The sequence below is a fragment of the Theobroma cacao genome, chromosome 5, assembly GCF_000208745.1.
Source record: "Theobroma cacao cultivar B97-61/B2 chromosome 5, Criollo_cocoa_genome_V2, whole genome shotgun sequence".
Lineage (NCBI taxonomy): Eukaryota > Viridiplantae > Streptophyta > Magnoliopsida > Malvales > Malvaceae > Theobroma > Theobroma cacao.
In genome coordinates this window covers 34,258,435-34,281,868 of record NC_030854.1, presented here as the reverse complement: position 1 = coordinate 34,281,868, position 23,434 = coordinate 34,258,435, and the positions used below count along the sequence as shown (strand labels likewise).

Sequence of the window (23,434 nt, the reverse complement as noted above, 5' to 3'; positions counted from 1 at the left end):
TTACGTCATGTAACATATTGACATATTTTAATGAATGATGACATGATATAATGATATATCCACATTACATTTTCACTTTTCATATTAACGTAAAATAACAAGTAATATTTTTTTTTCATTGATAGTCAATCAATCATAGTCACAAAACTTATTTGTTACAAAATAAAATTATAAAAACTTTTTTTTTAATTTGGGAAAGAGGGATTTGAACTTTGCTCTCTAAGCAGGAATATTATGCATCAATTAATAAGTCAAATATTTGAGGTATATATATAAAAACTTGATTGAACGTAATATAATAATAAAAATATGTAATACTTAAAAAAACTTTAAACGAAAATTTAAATAAATTTTTTTTCTTTTATTATGTTCAATTAAGTCTCTGTAGTTTATTTTCAAACCAAATTACAAATAAATCATTATACTTTTATTGAGTTAATTAAGGTCTTATGATTAATGACTAATTTAGTCAAAATGTCATATGGTATACTCACAAGTCATAATTGATTATAATGTATCATACTAATGTGACATTATAACATGCTCATATAATATTTTCACCATCTATGTTAATGTCACATCATTGTCATATAAATATAAAATGATAGATGGTATTTTGACTAATGATGATTAATAAATCATTAGTCATCAGAGGTTATTTGATCAAAAAATAAAAATATAATTACTTAATTAAATACAATAAAAAAGTAAGAACTTATTTAAATTGTCTTAAATAGTTTAGAGATTTTTTTTAGTATTATTCCTAATAAAAATTCATTTACATTTTTTTAATAGATGAATAACTTTATAAAAGTATTACTTATATATTTAAATTACATTAATTATAAGCTAAAACCATTCCAAGTCCATTTAGAGGAATTAACCAATTCAAATTTGTGAATTTAAAGAATAGCTCACTTATTCTTTCCTTTGATGCTTTCAAAATTGAAACACATATTGAAATTTGAATCTAATTTTAGTAACTGATCAAATTCATAATATATTATTAATTTTTTTGGAATCTACATTATTTATCATTTTGTTAATAATTAGTTATAAGCTGCTACCTTCTATATATAAAAAAAAAACCTTATATGCTACTAGCTTTTTTTGTTAATTTATCAATAGGTCAAAGAAAGGGTTTATATATGTCATATGTGTTTGAAGAATGTTGAAATATTACATTAGTGCATAACCCCTAACTTTATTACTACTTTAATTTAGTAATTGCCTTCTCATTTAATTTTTAATGAATCTTTATAATTCTATCTTATGGTGTTCCAACATAACTTCAAGTTTGCTAGATTTGTAGACTGTAAAATTTAATGCAACTTTGTTTTATTTGGAACTTTCTATGCAATTTGTTTTATTTTATTACCTGAAACATAATTACTGGTTATTGTTGGTATGTAGTTGTAAAAACTAAATAAATATCTATACAAAAAATGAATAATTATTTAATCACGTGTCTAATTCGTGTCTTAACATTAGTATTGAGTTAATGTTAAATTACGCTACGCGGACGTGACACGTAGCTGAAGTTGGTATTAAACAAAGCGCGCTTTCCTCTTAAAGTTTCCTTTCGCCTTCTTTTTCAAGCTCCCTTCTGCCTTTTTCATTTAACTCAGAGAGAAGAGAGGCGGAGGAGGGGCTGAGACTGACGATGGTGGCCTTTTCTTCTCCTCTTCTCCTCTTCTTCTTCTTATTCCCTCTCTTATTTCTCGCACGGGCTTCTCATGTGACCACCCACTTCAAAGGTATCTTTCTTTTTATTCATTTTTTATTTTTTCATTTTCCTCATGGGATTTCAAACTTTAGATAGTAGCATGCTATTTGGTTGCTGATTATATGATGGAAAAGGAAAAAGGGTTTAGCGAATTTAGTTTTGGTTTTTTCTTTTTAATTTTCGGAACAGTTTTATCTTTCAAACGGGCTGTTCTTCATTGTTTGGTTTGAATTTCTGAATCGTAATGCTTCAATTTGTTTGATTCCCGAGAAAATATACGAAACCAGAAGAAAACCAAGAGTTTGGTTTTTGATAAATGAAAACCCTCTTCGAGTACTTATCTATACTATTCTTTGGCTTCTGAGAAAAGTGACTTAATTTTCTCATTTCTTATCAGTGAGAATCAGTTTCCCACAGGTTTCTTTAGGCCTTCCTAGAAAGACGATAGCTTTAATATAAATAAATTACTAAGTTTAGACATGTCACATGTGGGATGCTGTTTACTTTGGTTGGAAGGGCTTATAGGTATGGGAGGATTCTAGTACTATTTGTATAAATGTTTGGATTGAATGATGAGCGGATGCTTTGTAATTAATTTAATTAAAAAACTGAACCCTATCAATGTGTCTTATAGTTTTGCCATATAGACAATGTATAAAGCAATTTGAGAGCGGGGAATGGGGATATGTTGGTTAGTCGATGGCAATTTATAATGTATGGCTATGGTTCATGTGTTTTTGTTCTCTTGCACTCTTGCTGTGTGTGTTTTTGTTCTCTTGCACTCTTGCTGTGCTTGTTTGTGTGGTTTCACCTATCATGGGTTTTAAATTTCAGGCATTGACTTGGCAAGTCCAGCCCTAGATGTCACCCCAACGCCCCTTTCTGGGCATTCATCTGTTCGTGGTTCCAAAGATGTTTTGTTATGTGATCGAGTTCAAGTTTCTGGTCAGCCAAGGTTAAAACTTGGGAGTTATGCCAGTTGTTTTCGGGTTACTTTGGCTCCATCTGTCTTAATACCAGAACGATTACACAGCAAAATACAAGTTTGCTTTCATCAGTAAGTCTTGACTCTCAATCTACTGTTGCATCTGCTTTCTGCTTCTCCTGCATCCGTCTTGTCTCCTATTTGCCACACATGTACAAAAGACACCTAGGCGATGCATGAGCATACTTCAAAAGTTTGTTGTGACTTTTTGGGCCTGACTGACAAAGTCTTGCAGGAATGCTTCACTTGGATTATGCAAGTGTGAGAATGATGATTGGAAGGCGGTGCAAAAGGGGATATGGCACACTGTCATGTCACCTTATGATGATCGATATATTGATGTGAAGTTTATCGGCGAAGTGTCTGGCTCTGTCACAGTTGCTGTTGAAGAAGGTATAAATCTTTTTATTTGCCTTTCTTTTAAAAGAATATATATTTCTTTTGATGGCGATTGTTAGTTATTTGAAATTTTAACTTTAGTTTTAACCTTAATTCTTTACTGTTTTTGCAGACTTTCAGCAATGGCGGCTTTTTTTTCTAGCTTTGGGATTTGTGTTGTTGCTGTTGGCACCATTTGTCAGCAGTTGGGTTCCTTTTTACTACAGCAGTTCAATGGCTATTGGCATTTTTCTTGTCATTATAATCCTTCTCTTTCAGGTATATTGGCTTTCTTCCACAATTTCCTTATGCCTTTGTTGCTTTTCAACTAAATCTTCCTTCTTATTTTGACTAATTTTTCTTAAATCTCAATGCTATCATAGAATATATTTTTTGAAATTTGAAGTACTTTGTCTTACTCTGTTGATTGCAAGAAGCTACCGATTTTGATTCCATGAATTTTAAAGAACATGGATCTATATCATTGTTCCAGTGCTGTGCAACTTTATGGCTGCAGTCTATCAGTTTACTTCCTTACTTAGAGCTCATTAATTGAATTGCTTGAATATCAACTTTAATGCTTCCTCATCAGATACTCATTGGTTGACATACTATGGTGGGATGACCTTGCAACTACTAGTTATGGATTTCCATAAATATTTACCACTTCTAATTTACACCAGTGCCTTTACTGTCTTAGCTTTGACTTTTCACTGTGTGTATGATTTTCATTTTACCAAGCAGGGAATGAAATTGCTGCCAACAGGAAGGAAAAATATCTTCTATCTCACAGTATATGTACCAATGGTGAGTCTTTCTTTTCATTAATTAATTAATTAATATATCATCTACTTTGTGCGGCCGATAAGCTTACTGTTTTATTTTTATTTCAGCTTGGAGCTGGATCTTTTCTTTTACATCAATTGTCTGCGTTGGTAAATTCAATCCTTGTCAATTTTGGGCTGAGTGAAGAGATGCATAATCCGGTAGGTCATTAAATTCAGCTGAATCAGTTCTTCATCCTTCCCCCTCATTGGAGTTCAGTTTTTCACCACAAGATGTTTAATATGGCTCCCTCCCTTTATTGTCCACAAAAAAAAAAAATGGAGAAAGAAATAACTTTATTATTTATGTGCATGTGATTCTTATTCTCTAATAATTTGTTTGTGGTTAACTTGTTCTTTTTTCCTTCAAAAAGATGGTGGTATTTCAAAGTGGACGAAGTAATTCTTTCTGCTTATTTTGGTTACAGGTTGCTATATTTGTATTGGTTGGAATTATCCTTTCAGGAGCTGCTTTGGGGTACTGGATTGTAAGGAAATTCGTGATCTCAAAAGATGGAAGTGTTGATGTTGGTGTTGCCCAGTTTGTAAAATGGGCCATGCGCATCCTTGCAACTACTTTTATTTTCCAGGTATGCTTCTCCTACTTGTGGTGGCTGTATTAGTTGATGTGCAACCTAGGCTATGTAGCAAGTTTTCTCCTCTTTAGTTGGGACTTCCTTTAAAGCAGGAGGTTGCTTCTGAAAAGACCTATAAGAGGGTTGGCGATAATTATGTCAAATACAGTATTGTTGGTAATAACCAAGCAATTGCTCAAGGAAGGATAAATTGATTGACTGATCCCCCTTTGAAAATCTTTCCTTTAATAGGAACTAAAAAATTATAATTAGATTGTTGATTAGCTGCTTTTAGGTTTCAGGTTGGACACTTATTTTGAGATGGACCTGGCATTGTGTGCCTCTATGACTTAGCCTTGCCCGCTTAAATGTGTTAGGTGTTTGTCATGGGCTACTTTTAACTAGATCCGCTCAGCCATTCTTCACCTGCCCTGACATCCAAAGTAAATGCACTTGCATGCCATCTGCTGGTTTCGCTGTGTCTCTTAGATAGATAAATAATATCCCTTAAGAGTGAAGGGTCATTGATGTTTAAATTGTTACTGATGCAAAGTAGTCCTTTATGCAAAATTTATTATTGGCTAATCGTATTTGTGAAGCTGGAGAAGGGAACAGTATTAGTATCTTCAATCTGAGGTGCAGTGGTGTCTTATGCTTCTTCTTTTTTGTCTTGCACTCTTCTTATACTCTTTCCAGAGCACTCTTGACACTCAGCTGGCAATGGTGGCAGTGGCTTCTTGTTCTGCTATCTGTTATCTTATCACTTCAGCAAAAAGGAATGGCCATATGTAAGTTAAACATAGCACGTTTGGTTCCTTTTTTATGTTTTTCATGTATATGTATCTGCTGGAAGACCAATGATTTTGTTAGTCTATGCTGTTAATGTCTTTGCTGTGCAGTATCAGTATCGTGTTGAATTTGTTCATTTCAATTAATAGTCATACCAATATATTAAGACTGCCCCTGAGTTTGTTTGGATCTCCTTCAATACATTCACATGGTGGGTGGTGCAGTACATAAGCATTCCCCTTTTCTTTTTCTTGAAATGCACATAAGCAGTTACTTTATTTAGATTACCATAATTAACTCAGTTACTTTGTTTAGATTACCATAATTAACTCAACTTCTATAAGGTTTTGAAATGTTATAGCATCACACTGTCTAATTGACTGTTAAATTCAACAAATGGTGGTAAATCTAAGTTTTCATTCATAGCCATGATTTATTTGAATAATGAATTTTGATTATTCAGGCACCAACCACGTTCAGGGTACGGGAGTCCTTGGCTGCACCAGTCGAGGCAGGGAACAATAAAGCATGGTCGTGCTGAATTTTTTAGTAGGAGTCCAAGAATGGATTCTAATAGGAAGGTGTGGAATAGTCCAAAGACTTCACCTGTATGGAGTAACTCTCCTGTAAAAGGTACTTTATACTAGTGCATTTTTCGTGGAGCAGCATTTATTTTTCTTTCATGTTTTGGTTAATATTATTGATTTGATTGACTTGTTTGACTTGTTTCCTTTTAATGTTGCAGGTGTGGTTTCATCACCACTTGGTGAAGCTGCTATAGATCATCAAGATTACTATTCAACCTTTCACAAGACGCGATATCGAAAGAAATTCACAAAGCAAGAATGGGAGGATTTCAGTCGGGAATCGACCCGGCATGCATTGGCACAGTTGGCAGCATCGCCAGAATTCACTGATTGGATGACTGAGCATGCTGGCAGGATAAAACTCCTTCCATGTGATAGTTCAGACGAATCAGTGGGGAGCAAAACAAGTTCTACAGATGAGGACAATGAAGGAAGCAACAGTCGATTCAGATTGTTCAGTTGGTAGCAACTGAGTAGAAAACAATGTTAACTATTGAACCACTAATGTAAAGTTATCTTAGGAAATTAAAGGGCAACAAAGAACTGTGGGGAATGTTTTAGGAATGATACTGTTTCTGTTGCATCATGTTGATTTTCTGAAAAATTTTCTAACAATATGACGGCGGTAGAAATCCTTGTATGAGTTAAGATTAATTTCTGCATAATGTACAGATGCTGCAGATAAAAGGGCAGATTTGTTTCATTGACTAATTAATTGCAACTGGAATTAGATTTTCGGCTGCTGTATTTGCAAAATTTCTGGAGCTTCATAAGGTATATCCTATGCCTAAAAATACGACTAGATACTGGTACATGTGAAATCCTGAAAACGAAAGGGGCAAAATTCAGACTAATGGGAATGGTTTACTTCTTAGGAAATGGGAAAAAGAAATGAATTGAACATATAAATTGTTCTTTCATTCTTCTGCTTCATTTGTGCATCTATACCATTAAGGTTGTAATTAATCTTTTTATTTGAGGCTTTGATTCCTTGTTTATAGTTATAAAAGCGTGTTTTCGGTTTTTTCTTATCTCAATTTTTTATTTCGTAATATTTAATTTCACATCGAATATAAATGTAATTGATAACGTCTATATAACAGTCTAAATATAATGTCTATATAAAAGTATAAATAAATCACTAACTTAAAAGTTTTGAAAATTATATAATTTAGGCTTGATAAAAGTTATTGAGTCCAATTGATACTATGAGTAAGCGCATTTTAATATTTTTATTTTCAAATTTATATTATCTAAAAATTTCAACGAATCCAGATTTTTTAAAAAAATTGTTGACTTCATATAGGGACAAAAATATTATTAATTGATATTTAATTTAATAAATCTACTGTTGAATGATAAGATGGTAATACATTATACATATATATTTGTTATTAGTTAAAAAATAAATTGTTTATAAAATCATTCAACTCCTGGGCCCGTACTGTATTTCCGGCCCATTTTTACCTTGGTCTCCGAATCAATCAGGTCTCGTCTCGCTCCACACCATGAGATAAAGCAATAAACCAAAAAGATATATTTTTAAGGTAAAAACCGAGAGACGTCCTTTCCCAGCAATCAAAACGCTTCATAATTTCCTGTTTTCTTATATTTTCCCTCACTTTCCCGAGGAAACAGCCAAAATCCCAGAAACCCCCCCCCCCCCCCCCCCCNCCCCCCCAACCCAATGCCTTCACCGTTGGGTTCACCAACAAGCTCCCGGTCTGTAACCCAGACCGTAAACGGCTCCCACCGTTTCACGATTAAAGGCTATTCCTTAGCCAAAGGCATGGGCGTAGGCAAACACATAGCCAGCGAGAGCTTCACCGTCGGAGGTTACCAGTGGGCAATTTACTTTTATCCTGACGGTAAAAATCCAGAAGATAATTCGACTTATGTCTCGGTTTTCGTAGCTTTAGCCAGCGAAGGCACAGATGTTAGAGCTCTTTTTGAGCTAACCCTTTTGGACCAAAGTGGGAAAGGGAAACATAAAGTTCATAGCCATTTTGATCGTGCTCTTGAAAGTGGCCCTTATACGCTCAAGTATAGGGGAAGTATGTGGTAAGAAATTGGTTTTTTTTAGTGGTTTATTTATTTATTTTTGGGTATTTCTTTATCTTGATTAATTTTTTTTTCTTTTTTGAGGATTTTGGTGGAATTTTGCTAATATGTTTGGGAAATAAGGTTTAGAGAAAGAAACGTTATTGAAAAAAGGAAAAGAAGATTGATTTCTTTTTTGAATTTTTGGTGCAATTTTATTTCTCTTTGGATTGCTTTGGTTGCTGGGTTTGTAGAATTTTTGGAACAGTGTTAGAGAAATAAGTGTTAAAAAAAGGGAAATATGTGAAAAGACTGATGCTTTTGAAGGTGTGGAAGTGAATGGGAAATGATTATTTGATGAAAAGGGTATGATTAATGCATTAAAAATTCAGGTAATTTTCCCTTTTGGCCTTAGATCAAGTGGTAAGGGTGGCTTGGGGAGTAGAGATATTAGGTTTGAGTCATAATGCTCTCTCTTGTACCATGTAAAATTGAGGATAATTTTGATAATTTCGAGTTGTTTGGTTTGTAATTGTTAATTTTTGTTTTGAGCATTGTGATGGATACTTTGGCAGAATTTTAAAGAGGTTTGTGAAGAAAATAAATAAGGGAAAAAAGGTACTATTAATGAATGAAAATTGGGATTATTAGATAGGGTTGATTAATAGAAGGGATTAATTAGAATGGATTGTAGATGTGTATGTTGAGTAGTATAGCTGGGAACTCTAAATTTTGCAAGTGCATTTAAGCATATCCAAAGATGATATAACTTTTCTTTCTGAGTCAAATTGAAGATGAAGTGTCTGCTGCATTACTGAAGCAAATAATCTTGCCAGAAAAAAATGGAATCTCTTTTAGGAGTGATTGTCATGTTAAACTAAAATCCAGGATCATAAATTCATAGAATTTTCATTTTGGCCAAAGCCACATCTTACTCTTTAAGTTTTCTGAAACATAAGTTACTAAACTATCAATGCAGGTATTTGACTCTGCATGCTAATGGAGGAGTAATTTGATGGTACGATTTTTAGAGATCCATCAATAAATTTGTTAGGAAACATTCTTAAAACAAGCATTTGTTTTAAGTGGTAAAATAACAAAGAAATGGTCTGTCTATTTTGGTTAGTCATGACATGCAAACTCTGTCATAAGTTCTTGATGGGAATATAACTTCACCTTGACACTAGAATGGACTTAACTTCATTTGAAGGAAAAAAAAAAAACTTAAAACAGTGAATAGAACTAGGATATGGACAGAATGATTAAAAGGATAATAAAATAAGAAATGTTAAACCAAAAGGAATAGATAGCAGAAGAACTGTTGGCGCAAACAAGTTACTGATCCAGCTTATTGATGCACCAGAGTTCATGGGAAGTATTAAAATATAGGGATTATCCATCTCCCATTTGTACAGCAAAAAGAAAAAAAAGGTTCTTACAGAAATATGCCTCTCAGCAACGATATCCACATTCAGGCATTACACTTCCATAAACTTCTTGATGTTTCATGCAAATTGAGAGGCATGATAAATGATTTTGCTTTTCCCTTATGCATCTGTCTCTCCCGGCCTATACATGAAACAGGAAATAATAACTTATCTCAGTGTCTTAATCATGCTTCTTTTCTATAGATTTTTGCTGCCATTCATCTCTCTTTTTCTCTTGGTGCCAGTATGTTATGAGGAGTGCAAGGAAGGAGATGAGGAGATGGAGGAACATATATGCTTTCTTTTTCCTCACACAACTAGCGTATCTCTTGGATTAAATACTTTGGTCCACTTATAACATATCAGAATGTGCTACCTTTTGTACCTTTAAGGATCATTAGATGTTTTATCTTTTAAAGTTAACATTTATTATTTCTTCATAAGATGAAATCTGAACAGATTGTGCTCACTACTCAGTTGTTTTCTTGATCAACAAAATTTTACCATGTTGGGAATCTGTTCTCCTAAAAGCTTCTCACCTTTGATGTTTGTCCCAATCACTTTTTCAGTTGTAACGCATAACCATGTAATTGCTTTATATAGCAAGTATCTTTAACGGAGAGCTTGCTAGCCTTAATGTCTTTTATTGTCCTGCCTATCATTAATTGTTAAAAAATATAAGTACAGATCATAATGGTAGTTGTTTATTACCTATTTCTACTGATTTTCTTTCTTCTTTCGTCATAGAACGTGGGAGATATGTGTAAGATATACATTTACCATCTATAACCAACTGCAAAACTGACTGTTTACCGAATTTACAGTTGGGCCTGTCTGCTAGTATTAGTGAATTATTGCCTCACTTCTTTTGGAACCATGGTTCCTTTTCCACTATCTTATTTGAAGGAATTAATATTCAAATAATTGCTTTCCTAAGTTTGGACATTTGACTCGTTTTCACTTTCAAAGGGTTGAAATTAATTTGATGCCTTCTTTGTTTTCAGGGGGTACAAGCGTTTTTTCAGGCGGGCTATGCTTGAAACATCTGATTTCCTCAAGGATGATTGCTTGAAAATAAATTGCACTGTTGGTGTTGTGGTTTCAGAAATTGATTGCCCAAGATTGCACCCCATACAGGTCCCTGAGTCTGATATTGGGGCCCATTTTGGCATGTTATTGGAAAATGAAGAAGGTTCAGATATTACTTTTAATGTGTTTGGGGAAAAATTCCATGCTCACAAGTTAGTATTGGCTTCTCGGTCTCCTGTATTTGAAGCTGAATTTTCTGATAGGATGGAAGAAGATAATAACGAAATAGTTGTTACAGATATGGAGCCTAAGGTTTTTAAGGTAGCATTTTCCACCTTATTTCCCTTTCCTTTGGATTTGGTTGTAATGCTGCTTAAAAATTCAAGTTGGCTCACTTGATATGGCACTAGAGCCTAATGTCTGACTGGTTGTTTTTATTTTCCTAACATTCTTTAGCATGTGCGTTGGGCAGGCTTTGCTTCACTTCATATACAGAGATACTCTTATTGACGATGAGGAGTTCTTAGGGACTAGTTCATCTTGTATGCCATCTGTATCCGATGCATTAGCTTCAAAGTTGTTGGCGGCAGCGGACAAATATGACTTGCCTAGACTTAGACTGATGTGTGAGTCTGTACTCTGCAAGGATATATCTGTGAACTCAGTTGCAAATATTTTAGCCCTGGCCGATCGTTATCATGCTATGGATCTAAAATCTGTTTGCTTAAAATTTGCTGCTGAAAATCTTGTCGGTAAGTTCCTTTTCTTTTTTTATTTATTCCTTTCCAGGTATTATGTTATATAGAACATTGGAGCAATGTTGCCATGTGCTGGGCAAAGTCTGGTGTCCCTTTTATTACAGTCTACTTGTATTCAGATCTGAAAATGTCTTGAGATGATGCTCAGCATTCAGATTTTTAATGAATTTGAAAAGAGTTTAATATTTGGTTCTTTAGATGGGTCATTTTTTCTGTTCATGGTCCAGGCAGCCTGCAGACCTGGCCTGTTTAAGGTTAGCCTTGGCTATGTTTTTCAAGCCTAAGCCTGGCCCTGCCTCGTCCATGGATAAGGTTGGTGTCCAGAATTCCAGATAATCAAAGCTGTTGTCAGATAAGATTGTGTAGCCATTCTCTTATGTCCCTATGTTTTAAGAATGAGTCCTCCAGGCCTTTTTCTTTCCTTTTTTTTTTCCGTTTTTGGGGGTAGGGGTGATGGATTGTAGGGTCTTTGGAAACTGTCATGCTGCCCAGTTGGTGAAATGATTGCTCTGGCTTCACTAAATGCATGTTAAACTGTCAATTGTTAAGTTGTTTAATTTTGATGGACTTCAATTTGACATGTCAAATGATGTTAAAATTTAAACAACTTTGGCATATTCTGTTTATAAAGTTTTTTGCTCTTCAGGAGTTCCTGAAGTTAATGAAAAACCCAAGAATCGAGAGCGGAGCTTAAGGTTTTCATTATTACTATAAGCTACTTTTCCTTAGCATTCTAACTTGTTGTGCTACCTTTACTGACTGCTCTATCTGATGCAGCTGTTATGCGCTCGGACGGTTTTGAGTATCTCAAAGAAAACTGCCCGTCACTGCAGTCAGAGCTCCTCAAGACAGTTGCAGGATGTGAGGAAGAATTCAGTGGTGGAGGAAAGAGCCGAAGCGTGTGGGCACAGTTTTCTGATGGTGGTGATACGATTGACAGGAGTGTAAGGCAACAAACCTGGGAAAACGGAGGGGAACAAAATCGAGGCTTGTGGGTACAGCTTGAAGGTGGTGATGCCGGCGAGGGGAGCCCCAGGCAAGAAGAATGACGTTTGGAAACATGGGTACATTGTTTGTCAACTAACATTGAGGACATTAGATGGGGGTAAAGGAAAAGAAAAGAAACTGTGGAAATGAGAGGAACAGTAATAGTTAGGAAACATTTGCCTCTATCTTGTGAATTTCTCTTTTCTTTTAATGTTACAGGTCTTGATGTGGTATGTTGTGACAGTGACTAAATTATGGTGGCAATGTACTTAGATGATTGCTATATGCCGGTACAGTGCATGGACTACAGTATCATTTGCTTAAGAGTTTGTACAAGTAAATTACATAAATTAGAAAAAAAAAAAACCCCTTGAACAATCTTGTTGATCTGTACTTTGTCTATATCTGCATTTACATACAGCTTTCTTCTGGTCCACATGAAGTAGTCTGTCTCTAACCTATATAATTTGATTTAATTTTAATTCAAGTTATGATTTTAAGCAAAGAAAATTATTTTAAATAAATTAGTAAAAATAAACATTGGATGAACCTAGATGTGATTGTCTATTCCAAATTTCTATAAGAAAATGGTACTATTAACGGAAGAGGTTGCGGTTGTACGGGCTTTTTAGCGGGTCATATAAAAACACACGCAACCATCACTTGCACGTTTCTCTCCACAACAGTTATCTCTCTCTTTCTCTCTCTGTCAGCTTAGTTTTCTATACAAATAGCAAAGAAATCCAATATCAAAATCTGCCCTTTTTGTTTTCTTGAACATTAATGAGAACTGGGGCAGATGGGTTTCTTGCAAATTGATCGAAAACTCAATCTTTTTATTCTTTATTGATTCTTCCAGCAAACGAACCGGTAAAAAAGAAACAAAAAAGCAAGAGCTTTTTTTTTTGTTTTTTGAAGTTTGATCGTTAATATGCGAAAGAGGAGTGAAGTACTATTTTCAAAGTATTCAAAGGGTTTAAAAAGCTTAGTTAGAAGAAAACAAGTTGATTCAGTTCATGTAAGGAGAGAAGGTCACCAGTTAGCCAGGCAACTATCTGCTCTTGACCTTACTGCCATTGGTATTACTATTGCTATTAACTTCAAAATGCTGTTTGGAACTTGGGTTTATTTTATTTTTTCTTATTTTGTTACATAGTTTGAGTTCGTTGAATTTTGCTGTATCGGGCATATCAGTTTGACTATGTCATTTCGTTTTTCGTTCGTTTTCTTTTGAAGCAAAAAGTTGGCTGTTTCTGTGAAATCTATGTATAAAGGAAGTAGTTTTTAATAATGGAGATGGAATTCTCTCCTTTGAAGGAAGTAGTCATAATCATAGAGATGGAAGTAGCGTGACTGTATATTGAGATTGTTGAATTTGGCCATATAGGCATATGAATATGTTTATGTTTTCTCTTTTTTTAACCCTTCAGTTGGGTGGTTGCTGGTTTCTGGGTTGGTTTTCTTTGAGGATTTTATTTGTCTATGAACTAGAGTGACTGTGGGGTTTCGATGTTCACACACCTTGATATTTGTTAAATGTATGTACTGTTAATTAGGAGTAGGGACAACCATTGGAGCTGGAGTGTATGTTCTAGTTGGAACAGTTGCTAGAGAGCACACAGGACCTGCTCTTACTGTTTCATTTCTAATTGCTGGATTAGCAGCTGCTCTCTCAGCATTTTGTTATGCAGAGCTTGCTAGTCGATGTCCATCCGCTGGGAGTGCCTACCATTATACATACATCTGCATCGGGGAAAGGTAATCTAAATCCTTTGGATCATTTTATATTTTCCTCAAAGAAGAATCAATATACTTCATTACTTGCAGTTATTAATAAACTGAGGACAAGATCCAGAATATCAGTTATAGCACCATGTTTTGCATCTGCTTTAAGTTTAGTAACCTAAGCAATGTGGATACTTTCAGTGTTGCTTGGTTGATTGGTTGGTCTTTGATTCTGGAATACACAATTGGTGGTTCTGCTATTGCTCGCGGCATATCTCCAAATCTAGTGAGGATTTACTTCTAAGTATTTGGTGTAATTTATTGTATGTACAATGCTGAACATGTGGGAGAACCTCACATCACACAAATGTTGTAACATCCTCAGTGCTGTACGTTTCAGGCCTTATTTTTTGGGGGTGAGGATAAGCTGCCTGCTTTTTTGGTCCGTCACACTATTCCTCAGCTTGGTGTTGTGGTGGATCCATGTGCAGCAGTATTAGTTGTTATTGTCACCATTCTGCTGTGTGCTGGAATCAAGGAGGTAGCCTATTGGTTTACTACCCATAGCTGAACACGTTTGTAATGCTTTTCTTTTTCGTTTTGTGTGTCCTTGTGTTTTATGTGTACGTAATTTTTCTGATTGCTTTCATTTAACACTTGATGTTATAGAGTTCACTGGTACAAACAATTGTTACAACAGTGAATGTTTGTGCCATGCTTTTCATCATAATAGCTGGTGGATATTTGGCTTGCAAGACTGGATGGGCTGGCTATGAACTTCACAGCGGGTAGCTATTGTGTTTTTCGATCTACTTTGCTTAAGTTGTGCATGGTTTACTCTCCTGTTTATGTATTCCTTTTCATTTTGCAGGTTTTTCCCCTTTGGCGTAAATGGGATGCTTGCAGGGTCTGCTGTTGTGTTCTTTTCTTATATTGGTTTTGATGCAGTTACTGCTGCAGCTGAAGAGGTATTACCAAATTTTCTAGGTGCCATCCTGCCATTATCTTTCATATATTATAGATAGAACAAGCACCCTGAATACTAAGATTTCCAACCCAAACCCTTTAAAATATCAAAATTGGATGATGTTTAAGATGCTGGATTCAAGGGAGTGCTAATTATTATTATTTGCCTCTTGCAATATGATTTTCAAATATTTTATGCATGGGGGTGAAGAATTCTTCAGGAATCTTTAGTGCTTTCATGGTATTTGATACTAGCCCTGGAAACCACATGATTCTGTTGTTAGATTTCTTAAAGATACTTCTTTTACCTGACTTGTGTACTTCTCATATGGCATGGAAAGTTGTTATCTTTTCCATCAATTAATCATCTCAGTACATCTAAGTTGCATCAGGGTGACCTTCGAGTTAAGATGTTCTATTAGGCTAAATTGATAGATCAAATGTTGAATGTAAATCTGCTAACTTGAATTTCTTAATAATATAGTAGTTTTCTAGATTTTGCAAAGTGTAAGGTAAGGAAGTAAATTGAAGAATGGTACTGGTGAACTCCATGGTTGTTCCATAATCTATTGTTTCCATCTGTCCTCCCACCTTCCCACCCTACTTTTCTTATAAATGGCCCAATCATTAGGATAAAAAGTTTGTATGACAAACTTATGTAAAATATGTAAATGACTACTTGTAATAGTTTCCAGCATTCACTTTTTTTGAGAATGGTGCTAGTCTTTGTTTTTTTTTTTTTCTGAACATACCTCTCTTATGTTTATTCCTTCTCTTTCTATAGATATATTTTTTTTAGAAAATAGGATTTCATTTTTAGGATTGTTATTGTTTGAGATTATGTATTTAGAACAAGCTGGATGACAGGTATGCAATCTGTGCCTGTGTGCAAGTGGAAGTATATTCTCAATTGGATTTTCATATGTGATGAAAGCTGACATTTCCTTTTACATAAAATGAATTCTTATAATCTGACAGGGCTGCTTATTATAGGAAATTGGTCTAATTCTGATTTTTTTTTTCTTTATCTTTGTTTTTTCCCCTTCATGACAGGCAAAAAGACCTTTGCGAGATTTGCCCTTGGGCATAGGGATGACTTTGTCTCTATGTTGCATTTTGTACATGCTTGTATCAGTTGTTATTGTTGGCTTAGTTCCATACTTTTCATTGAATCCAGACACCCCTATCTCCTCAGCATTTTCTGCCAATGGAATGCAGTGGGCTGCGTAAGCATTATATTCTTTTGGTAGTTAGTTGTGTTTGTTCATTCATTAAGACCTTTTCTGCAAAACTAACTTTTGAACTCCATGTTTGATATTTATAATTCTAGATACATAGTCACAGCTGGGGCAGTTACTGCTCTCTGTGCAAGTTTGATGGGTTCTCTTTTTCCTCAGGTATGTTGGCATTTCTGGTTGGTAATTTACAATCATAATTGAACATTAACTACTTGACTGGGGAAAAGTATCAAAGTAGCTTTAAGCAAAAATAGGTTCTCTGAACTTAACATTTGAGTGAACATTTGGTTCATCCTTTTATTGTTGCTTAACTGGTTCTAAATTTGCATGAGGATGCAGTGATGTATAAGTTTGTTAAATTAGAGATTTTGCACTTGTTTGTAATTCCAAAAACTGACTTCATATTTATACTTCTTCAGCCACGACTCTTGATGGCAATGGCTAGGGATGGATTATTACCCTCATTCTTTTCAGACATCAGTACACACACCCAAGTTCCTGTAAAGAGCACAGTGACAGCTGGTACCCTTGCTGCAGCATTGGCTTTTTTTATGGATGTGTCACAATTGTCAGGGATGGTAAGTTGAGTCATGCCTATGAACTTTAAACTAGAAATGTTACATGGGAAAGAATGTATGTCTCTTTGGATAAGCATGATTCTGATTTAAGAGTAGTGTCGCATGACATACTTTTTTCCATCTTTGGTGCAGGTTAGTGTAGGTACTCTGCTTGCATTCACTGTTGTTGCTATTTCAATCTTAATACTCAGATATGCTCCTCCAGATGAGGTGCCACTTCCACCATCACTTCAACAGTCTATTGATTCAGTGAGAATGCAGCTCGATGATGATAGTCAGGGGACAGGAAGAAAAAATTTTAACGGTGTTGTTGACATTGTTGAGCAAAGTTCTCATCAGTTGGAGGATGGGGAAGCAGAAATTCAATGTCCTCTTATTCAAAAGCAAATCACTGAAGGTAATATCAAGACATACAAGTTTCAGATGGCCATGGCTCAGCATGAATGAAATTATGCAAGGAAAATTTTGATTGTGACACTTTAAATATAAGTTATATTTGTTTAATAAAGAAGCCCTCAGAAATCCCTTCTTAAATAGAGAGCTTTCATAGTCAAAGAAGTGAAAAGTGCTTGTCCTTGGCATGTTTCCTCAAAGACATTTGCTGGTCTATTCTGGATTCCTTCTTGTTATCCAGAATGTGTGTTACCTTTATTGCTTTTGCTTTCAAAATTTGCAAAGCCTTTGTTGTTTATAACAATGCATTTTTTTAAGCATGTTAACACATGTATTATTCATTCCTTGAATATTTAGAATACTTCTTCAGTGCTTTGGCTTCACATTCATCTACAGATAAACAAAATCAACAGAGGAGGAGGAAAATTGCAATGTGGAGTATAGCCCTTTTCTGCATAGGTGTTCTTGTTCTCACATCTGCGGCTGCTGCTGAATACCTTCCCAGGTTTGTCAGCTTTTTGGAACTCTTCTACTTAAATAATTTCTTTATCTGGTGCTTGGTGGTGTCATTCGCAAGCTCACTCCCCTTCCCAGGAGAAAATATTTGAAGAAGCTCTGGGAGCTGACTCATATCCCATGCTTGACTGGACTAGTAATTTGTGGTTAATCTGAAGAGCTCAGGCTACCTTCACAAATTTACATTATTGCTTATGCACATACTGACTGGACATTTTAAGTTAAATGCCTTTAGCTTTAGTGTTGGGGAGGCATCTCACTAATGTGAGGTCAAATGTTTGATTGGGTGCATTATGGTGGGAAGGGAATTTTTATTTCATTAAAACCAACAATAACCTTGCTATCATGTGGAGGATGGCAATGTAATGACAAACATGACATGAGTTATGCCTTATTCACAAATCATAATAGAGTTTCAAAGAAGAGAAAGTTTGTACTTTATGTTGCAACTACCTGTTCATAAGGCTTCACTATCACTTGGGGTTTTTTGTGTGTGTGATTTTGTTCAACTGGGGCCCTATATATACGCAGACACACAGACACATGCACATGTAATTATATATTCTTGCTGAAGGTTTTAAAGGGTCTTTACCAAGCTAACATCTATCTGCAATTCCTTTAAGGTCTGATATGGGTCTGTAGTTCATTCTTACAGTTTAATTGATTAAATTTTATTGGGTGAGTCTTCTTAACTCAGTTTGAGGTGAAACATTGGAACTCTAATTTCAGAACTTTCAGGATGGTTGGATATGATTTTAATGTGCTTAAGGTTTATAGGCCACATATCTTATTTCTTTTCTTTTATATTGATGCGTAAAAGATCAAAAGGTTGAGCATTTTCTTCAGTGTGCAATGACACCTTAAGTAAGATCTGTCATAGTTTGCAATTAAGGTTTCTTATGCCTTTAACCATTGTGTTGGTTGTACCAGCCTTCTTCGTTTCACCTTGGGGGCAGTAGGTGCAGCTATTCTGTTGTGCAGTTTGATTGTTCTGGTATGTTTAAACCAGGATGAAGCAAGGCACAGCTTTGGGCACACAGGAGGTATGTTCAAGTTTTATGCAATGAACATGGATGAGAGTTTAGGATCAGGGCATGGTATTTATGTCTCTCATCTTTAATTCTTTCAGATCGCTTTAAAGCTTCTAAGATTATTCCTTTGCAAAGGTTATTGAGTTGTTATCTACCAGTTTGATGGTCTTTTTGGAATTTTTTTGAAAGTTAAAAAACCAAGTGGAATAGTTTTTGGAGGAAAATATGTCAAATGCTGCTTTTTTCTTATCAAAGGCATGAAGAATTTTTATTCAAGGGGAGTTTGAATGCTGTTATTAACTTAAAACACTGCCACTTTATAGGCTTATGAATTGATTTATTCATCTGTTTTCAGGTTTCCTTTGCCCATTTGTTCCCCTCTTACCCGCTGCTTGCATTTTGATTAACACATACTTACTGATTAGTCTTGGGTGAGCACTTAACAATACAATGTTCTCTTCCTCTCATTGAAATGAACTTACTGATATTCTGTCTTTTTAATGTTTGATAACCCATATGATACCCTTTCAACAGAGTTGACACATGGATCCGCGTTTCAATCTGGCTGATTATAGGGTCATTGATATATATATTTTACGGATGGAACCACAGCTCACTCACAGAAGCAGTTTATGTTCCTTCGGCATATGTTGATGAAATTTACCGCGCATCATCAAGTCTTCAGGTGTAAACTTGCAACTCATTAGTTTGTCTTTAAGCATCACTTCTTTTTTACAACAAGATGCTTCTTTAATGTATTACTGTATCATTATTAATCTTTATGGTGTTGCATAGTGATGAAATTGAAACCAGTCTTCTGATTGTATAGCAATATTGTCACGATGGCATAGGCCCCTTCTGAATTGTCCCTGCTGAAAGCTGTATATAGCCTTTAACCTCAACTTATTTTTCTATATATTACTCCTTTTGTATTAGGCTGATTCAAGATTGTTTATCCCTGGTGGGGAAAAATGCTGAATGTAAACATAGAAAAATAAGTTGGGAGAGGATTCTCAATGGTGAATCTCCCCTTGATGAGTTCAAGTGCCATTGAGTTTTGACTAAACTACTTGTGAATCCAATTCTTAGCTTATTTTCAATTTCAAGTTATCAAATATTTAGGCTTACATACTTTAACTTGAATTAGTAATTCAGGTTCTTGTGAATTAGTAATTCAAGTTCCATTACATACTTTTAACTTGAAAAATAAGATGAAAGCAAAAATAATGTTAATATCTGGATCAATCCAAAATATTAAATAAATTTTTATTATGTTTAATTAAGTTTTTTTACTTTTATTTTAAAATCTTTAAGTTTTTATAATTAATGTTTAATTAATTTAATTAAAATTTTATTTGTTGTTTTTAATGTCACATGATATTAACGTAAAAGGTGAAAATATTATATATTAATGTCATCATTTATTATGTCATATTAACATATGTAGTATAAAATGACAAGTAACGTTTTAATTAATAATAAATAATTTATTTGATTTAAAATAAATAATGATTAAATAAAAAATAAAATTTTTTGATATTTTAAAAAAATTTAAATATTATATTAAAAAAATATTATTAAATGTCTTAATTCACGTCAAATTATGAATATGAAGGTGTCGAGTTGGTGACCCGTTCAATTACTAATAACGTCACAATTCATAATGTGTATAAGACAACACAACACAAACCATTATAAGAATCACCACATAATGAATTCGCTGAGGGTTGAGAAGCAGCCAGCTGACCCTTTTATCCTTTTGACTTGGTGTGCTCAAAATTACGTCGTTTTGTACCTGTAATTTCCAGAAATTCCATCTGCTTTCTTTATCAACATGTTACGACTCCTTTGTAGTGTCTTATTAACTATTTCTGTCTTGTCCATACACATTAATTTTATATTATATTATATTATTTTATTTACTTAGTTTATCTGCAAGTTCCAAAGCCTTTGAGCTGCAGAACTTACGTCCCATGGGTAAACTTTGTTTTAGCTTTAACGCGTCATTTCCATGGTCATGTCTAGCACTTATTTCCTTTCAGTACTACCGGCACACGCAACAATAATTCAAGGAATAATGCGAAGAGATCTCCACATCTTTGGACCGTTTTTCACTTATTTTTGGATTTTAGATAAGTTTCCATCCCTTACATTGTCATAAACTATACAGGTCAAAGAATGAGAAACAAAATTTTGAGGGGAAAGTGACTCTAATTTTGCTGAGTTACTTGCTGCCAAAGAAGCAATACTTATTGTTGTGGCATCAACTTGATAAACTCTCACTTGAGAGTGACCCAACCAATATGGTAAAGTGGGTCCAAATTCATCAACTGCTTGCAAAGGTGAGTCAATGGGAGATTGCCCACATCTTGCATTCTGCAAATGAGGAGGCTGATGCATTAGCCAAAGGAAAGGGTCTGGAGGTTACAAAACCTACTGTGGGTCAACAGCCAAGGGGTCCAACAAAACGAAACAGAAGGGGCAATGTTAGCACATCAGATAATCCTTTAGTTTACAAGGGATTCACACATGAAAGGTATAAACTAAATCAACATATCTAATTGGTTGCTGTTGGTTGCTGGCAATTTATTGTTAACAGTTTCATTGTGGTTCCTATTTTAGTGTTAGTGGTAGTTTTTCATTTCATGCTGTTGGAGGTTGTGTTTCCACTCTATTTTATTGTTAGTGGTAGTTTTCTATTTCATGTTATTGGAGGTTGTGTCTCCACTTTTTCACTTTCTTGCTTTAAGGGTGGTTATTCCACTAAGTTGTAGTTAAAAATGAGTGAAGTTAATAAAAGAGGTTGTTTAGAATCTATTCAAATTTTTGAATACTTAAAACTCAAGAGATTTGCAGGTTCTTTTTAACGAACCAGTACTACAAATATAGGTCGAAAAAAGAAACCTTTCGCCCAAGTACCTAGTGTACCTCAAACTAAGCCAAACCCTTCCACACACCGTCCCGTAACTCGATCCATTTCAAGGGACTGTATCAATTTGGTATCAAAGCCTAATGTTATGGGGGACCCTATTCAGCAACAATTGTAGCAACTTTTATAATTGTTCCAAGATGAATGTGTAGCCAATTTGGCCCGACAAGAAGCAATAAATGCTCGACTAGATGAACTCACCAGAGATTTAGCAACTTCCAAAGTTAATACCATATCTACAGAGGAAGGCAGTAACAACCGAAGCCATAAGGGCAAAAGCGTAGCAAGATGGACAAGATCCAAAACCACAAGGGGAGGCGTCATCATCCCTAAGTTCACAAAGTTGGATTTTCCACAATTTAATGGCCAAGAAGATCCTTTAGGGTGGTTGAGCAAATGCGAACATTTCTTTCGCCACTAACAAACACCAGAAGAAGAAAATGTTAGCCTTGCCTCTTTCTACTTTGAGGGGAATGCGCAGCTATGGTTCCTTCAAATGGAAGTTGACACGCCACAACCTTCTTGGGATGAATTCCAACGTCAATGTCACCTGCGATTTGGCCCACTTATAAAGAGTCATAAGTTGGGAGAATTGGCGAAATTATGACAAATTGGTACTGTGGCAGATTACCAAGAAAAATTTGAGCAATTGGCTTCACAGGGCAAGCACTCTTATACAAGCACAAAAAATTGAACTTTACATCAGCGACCTTGCGGAATATATTGCAGTTGAAGCAAAGCTCTACAATCCGTCAAATTTAGCAACTACAATGAGTATATCCCGGCTCTATGAACGCAAGGGGCCCCCCACTCAACACCAATATCAAAGGTTCGACGATCAAAACCCCTTGATACACCATTTCAACATCGTACGAGATTTGTGAAAAAATTGACCAGGGCTGAAATGGAGGAGAGACAGCTTAAAGGTCTTTGCTTCAATTGTGATGAGCCATTTATCAGAGGCCATCAATGTAAAAAGTTATTCTGGATTGACTCAGTTGAAGAATGAGACGAAGATCAAACCAAATATGAGCCACATGCTAATATTGATCAACCGGAGATCTCATTGAATGCCATCATCGGTATTAGTACTCCTCAAAACATGCGTTTGCAAGGCAAATTGATTGGTAACCCAGCTCTGACCTTAGTAGACTTTGGTAGTACTCACAGTTTTGTAGACTCTAAATTTGTATCGCAATTTAATCTCCAGGTGAAAAGATGAGATGGATTGCGGGTTATGGTTGCAAATTGGTGAGAGAATTAGAAGTTCGGGTCAATGCGAGGGAATCTCACTCTAGTTAGGCAATCACATTTTCTCTGTTGATTTATATGTTTTCACTTTCAATGATTTTAATGTCGTATTAGGTGTCAATTGGTTAAAGAGCTTGGGACCCATCTTGTGGGACTTTACAGATATATGGATATCTTTTACTAAACTTGAAAACAGATAGAATTATATGGAATTAAAACTTCCAAACCATCCCAAAGTGCTAAGATTTAAGTTATTACGGCAGAAGATTACCATGCTGATTTACAGCGACTTTTGCGAGATTTTGTTTCCTTATTCCAAGAACCCACGGGCTTTCCTCCTTTACGTGCTTGTGATCATCGAATTATTTTAAAACCCGAGACAAAACCAATAGTTGTCAGACCATATCGATATCCACATGCCCAAAAAGATGAAATTGAGCAACACTGTTTCGAGATGTTGAAGCAAAGGATAATTTAGCCTAGTCAATCCCTATTTTCATCTCCAATACTCCTTGTTCCTAAGTCAGATGGTACTTGGCGCATGTGCATAAATTATCGAGAATTAAATACAAAGACAATCAAAAGCAAATTTTCCATTCCGATGATTGAGGAATTGTTAGAGGAATTATTCATAGCAAAGTATTTCTCTAAACTAGATCTGCGGTCAGGCTATCACCAAATTCGAATGAATGAAGCTAATGT

The 23,434-nt window shown here is 35.1% G+C and overlaps 3 protein-coding genes across 4 annotated transcripts; all 3 read left to right on the top strand.

Annotated features, from left to right (window-relative positions):
• Nucleotides 1,587–6,605, top strand: LOC18599803. The gene is made up of 10 exons (XM_007029935.2): nt 1,587–1,757; nt 2,561–2,783; nt 2,947–3,104; nt 3,223–3,368; nt 3,834–3,896; nt 3,983–4,075; nt 4,342–4,503; nt 5,185–5,276; nt 5,741–5,910; nt 6,023–6,605. The coding sequence occupies exons 1-10, from the start codon at nt 1,664–1,666 to the stop codon at nt 6,328–6,330; spliced, it is 1,509 nt and encodes a 502-aa protein (XP_007029997.2). The 5' UTR covers nt 1,587–1,663; the 3' UTR covers nt 6,331–6,605.
• LOC18599802 (BTB/POZ and MATH domain-containing protein 4) lies at nt 7,428–12,486 on the top strand. Of its 2 annotated transcripts, XM_007029934.2 has the most exons (5): nt 7,428–7,925; nt 10,336–10,681; nt 10,833–11,112; nt 11,765–11,813; nt 11,896–12,486. In XM_007029934.2, the coding sequence occupies exons 1-5, from the start codon at nt 7,552–7,554 to the stop codon at nt 11,918–11,920; spliced, it is 1,074 nt and encodes a 357-aa protein (XP_007029996.1). In that variant the 5' UTR covers nt 7,428–7,551; the 3' UTR covers nt 11,921–12,486. The 2 variants fall into 2 exon arrangements, with proteins under 2 accessions (XP_007029996.1, XP_007029995.1); XM_007029933.2 differs by lacking the exon at nt 11,765–11,813 and having other exon boundaries at nt 7,431–7,925.
• Nucleotides 12,792–19,652, top strand: LOC18599801 (cationic amino acid transporter 4, vacuolar). The gene is made up of 14 exons (XM_018121602.1): nt 12,792–13,184; nt 13,662–13,863; nt 14,032–14,116; nt 14,231–14,371; nt 14,500–14,618; nt 14,702–14,798; nt 15,850–16,022; nt 16,127–16,193; nt 16,454–16,612; nt 16,745–17,009; nt 17,402–17,510; nt 18,452–18,564; nt 18,908–18,983; nt 19,087–19,652. Exons 1-14 carry the CDS (start codon nt 13,037–13,039, stop codon nt 19,241–19,243), a joined length of 1,911 nt encoding a protein of 636 aa, XP_017977091.1. The 5' UTR covers nt 12,792–13,036; the 3' UTR covers nt 19,244–19,652.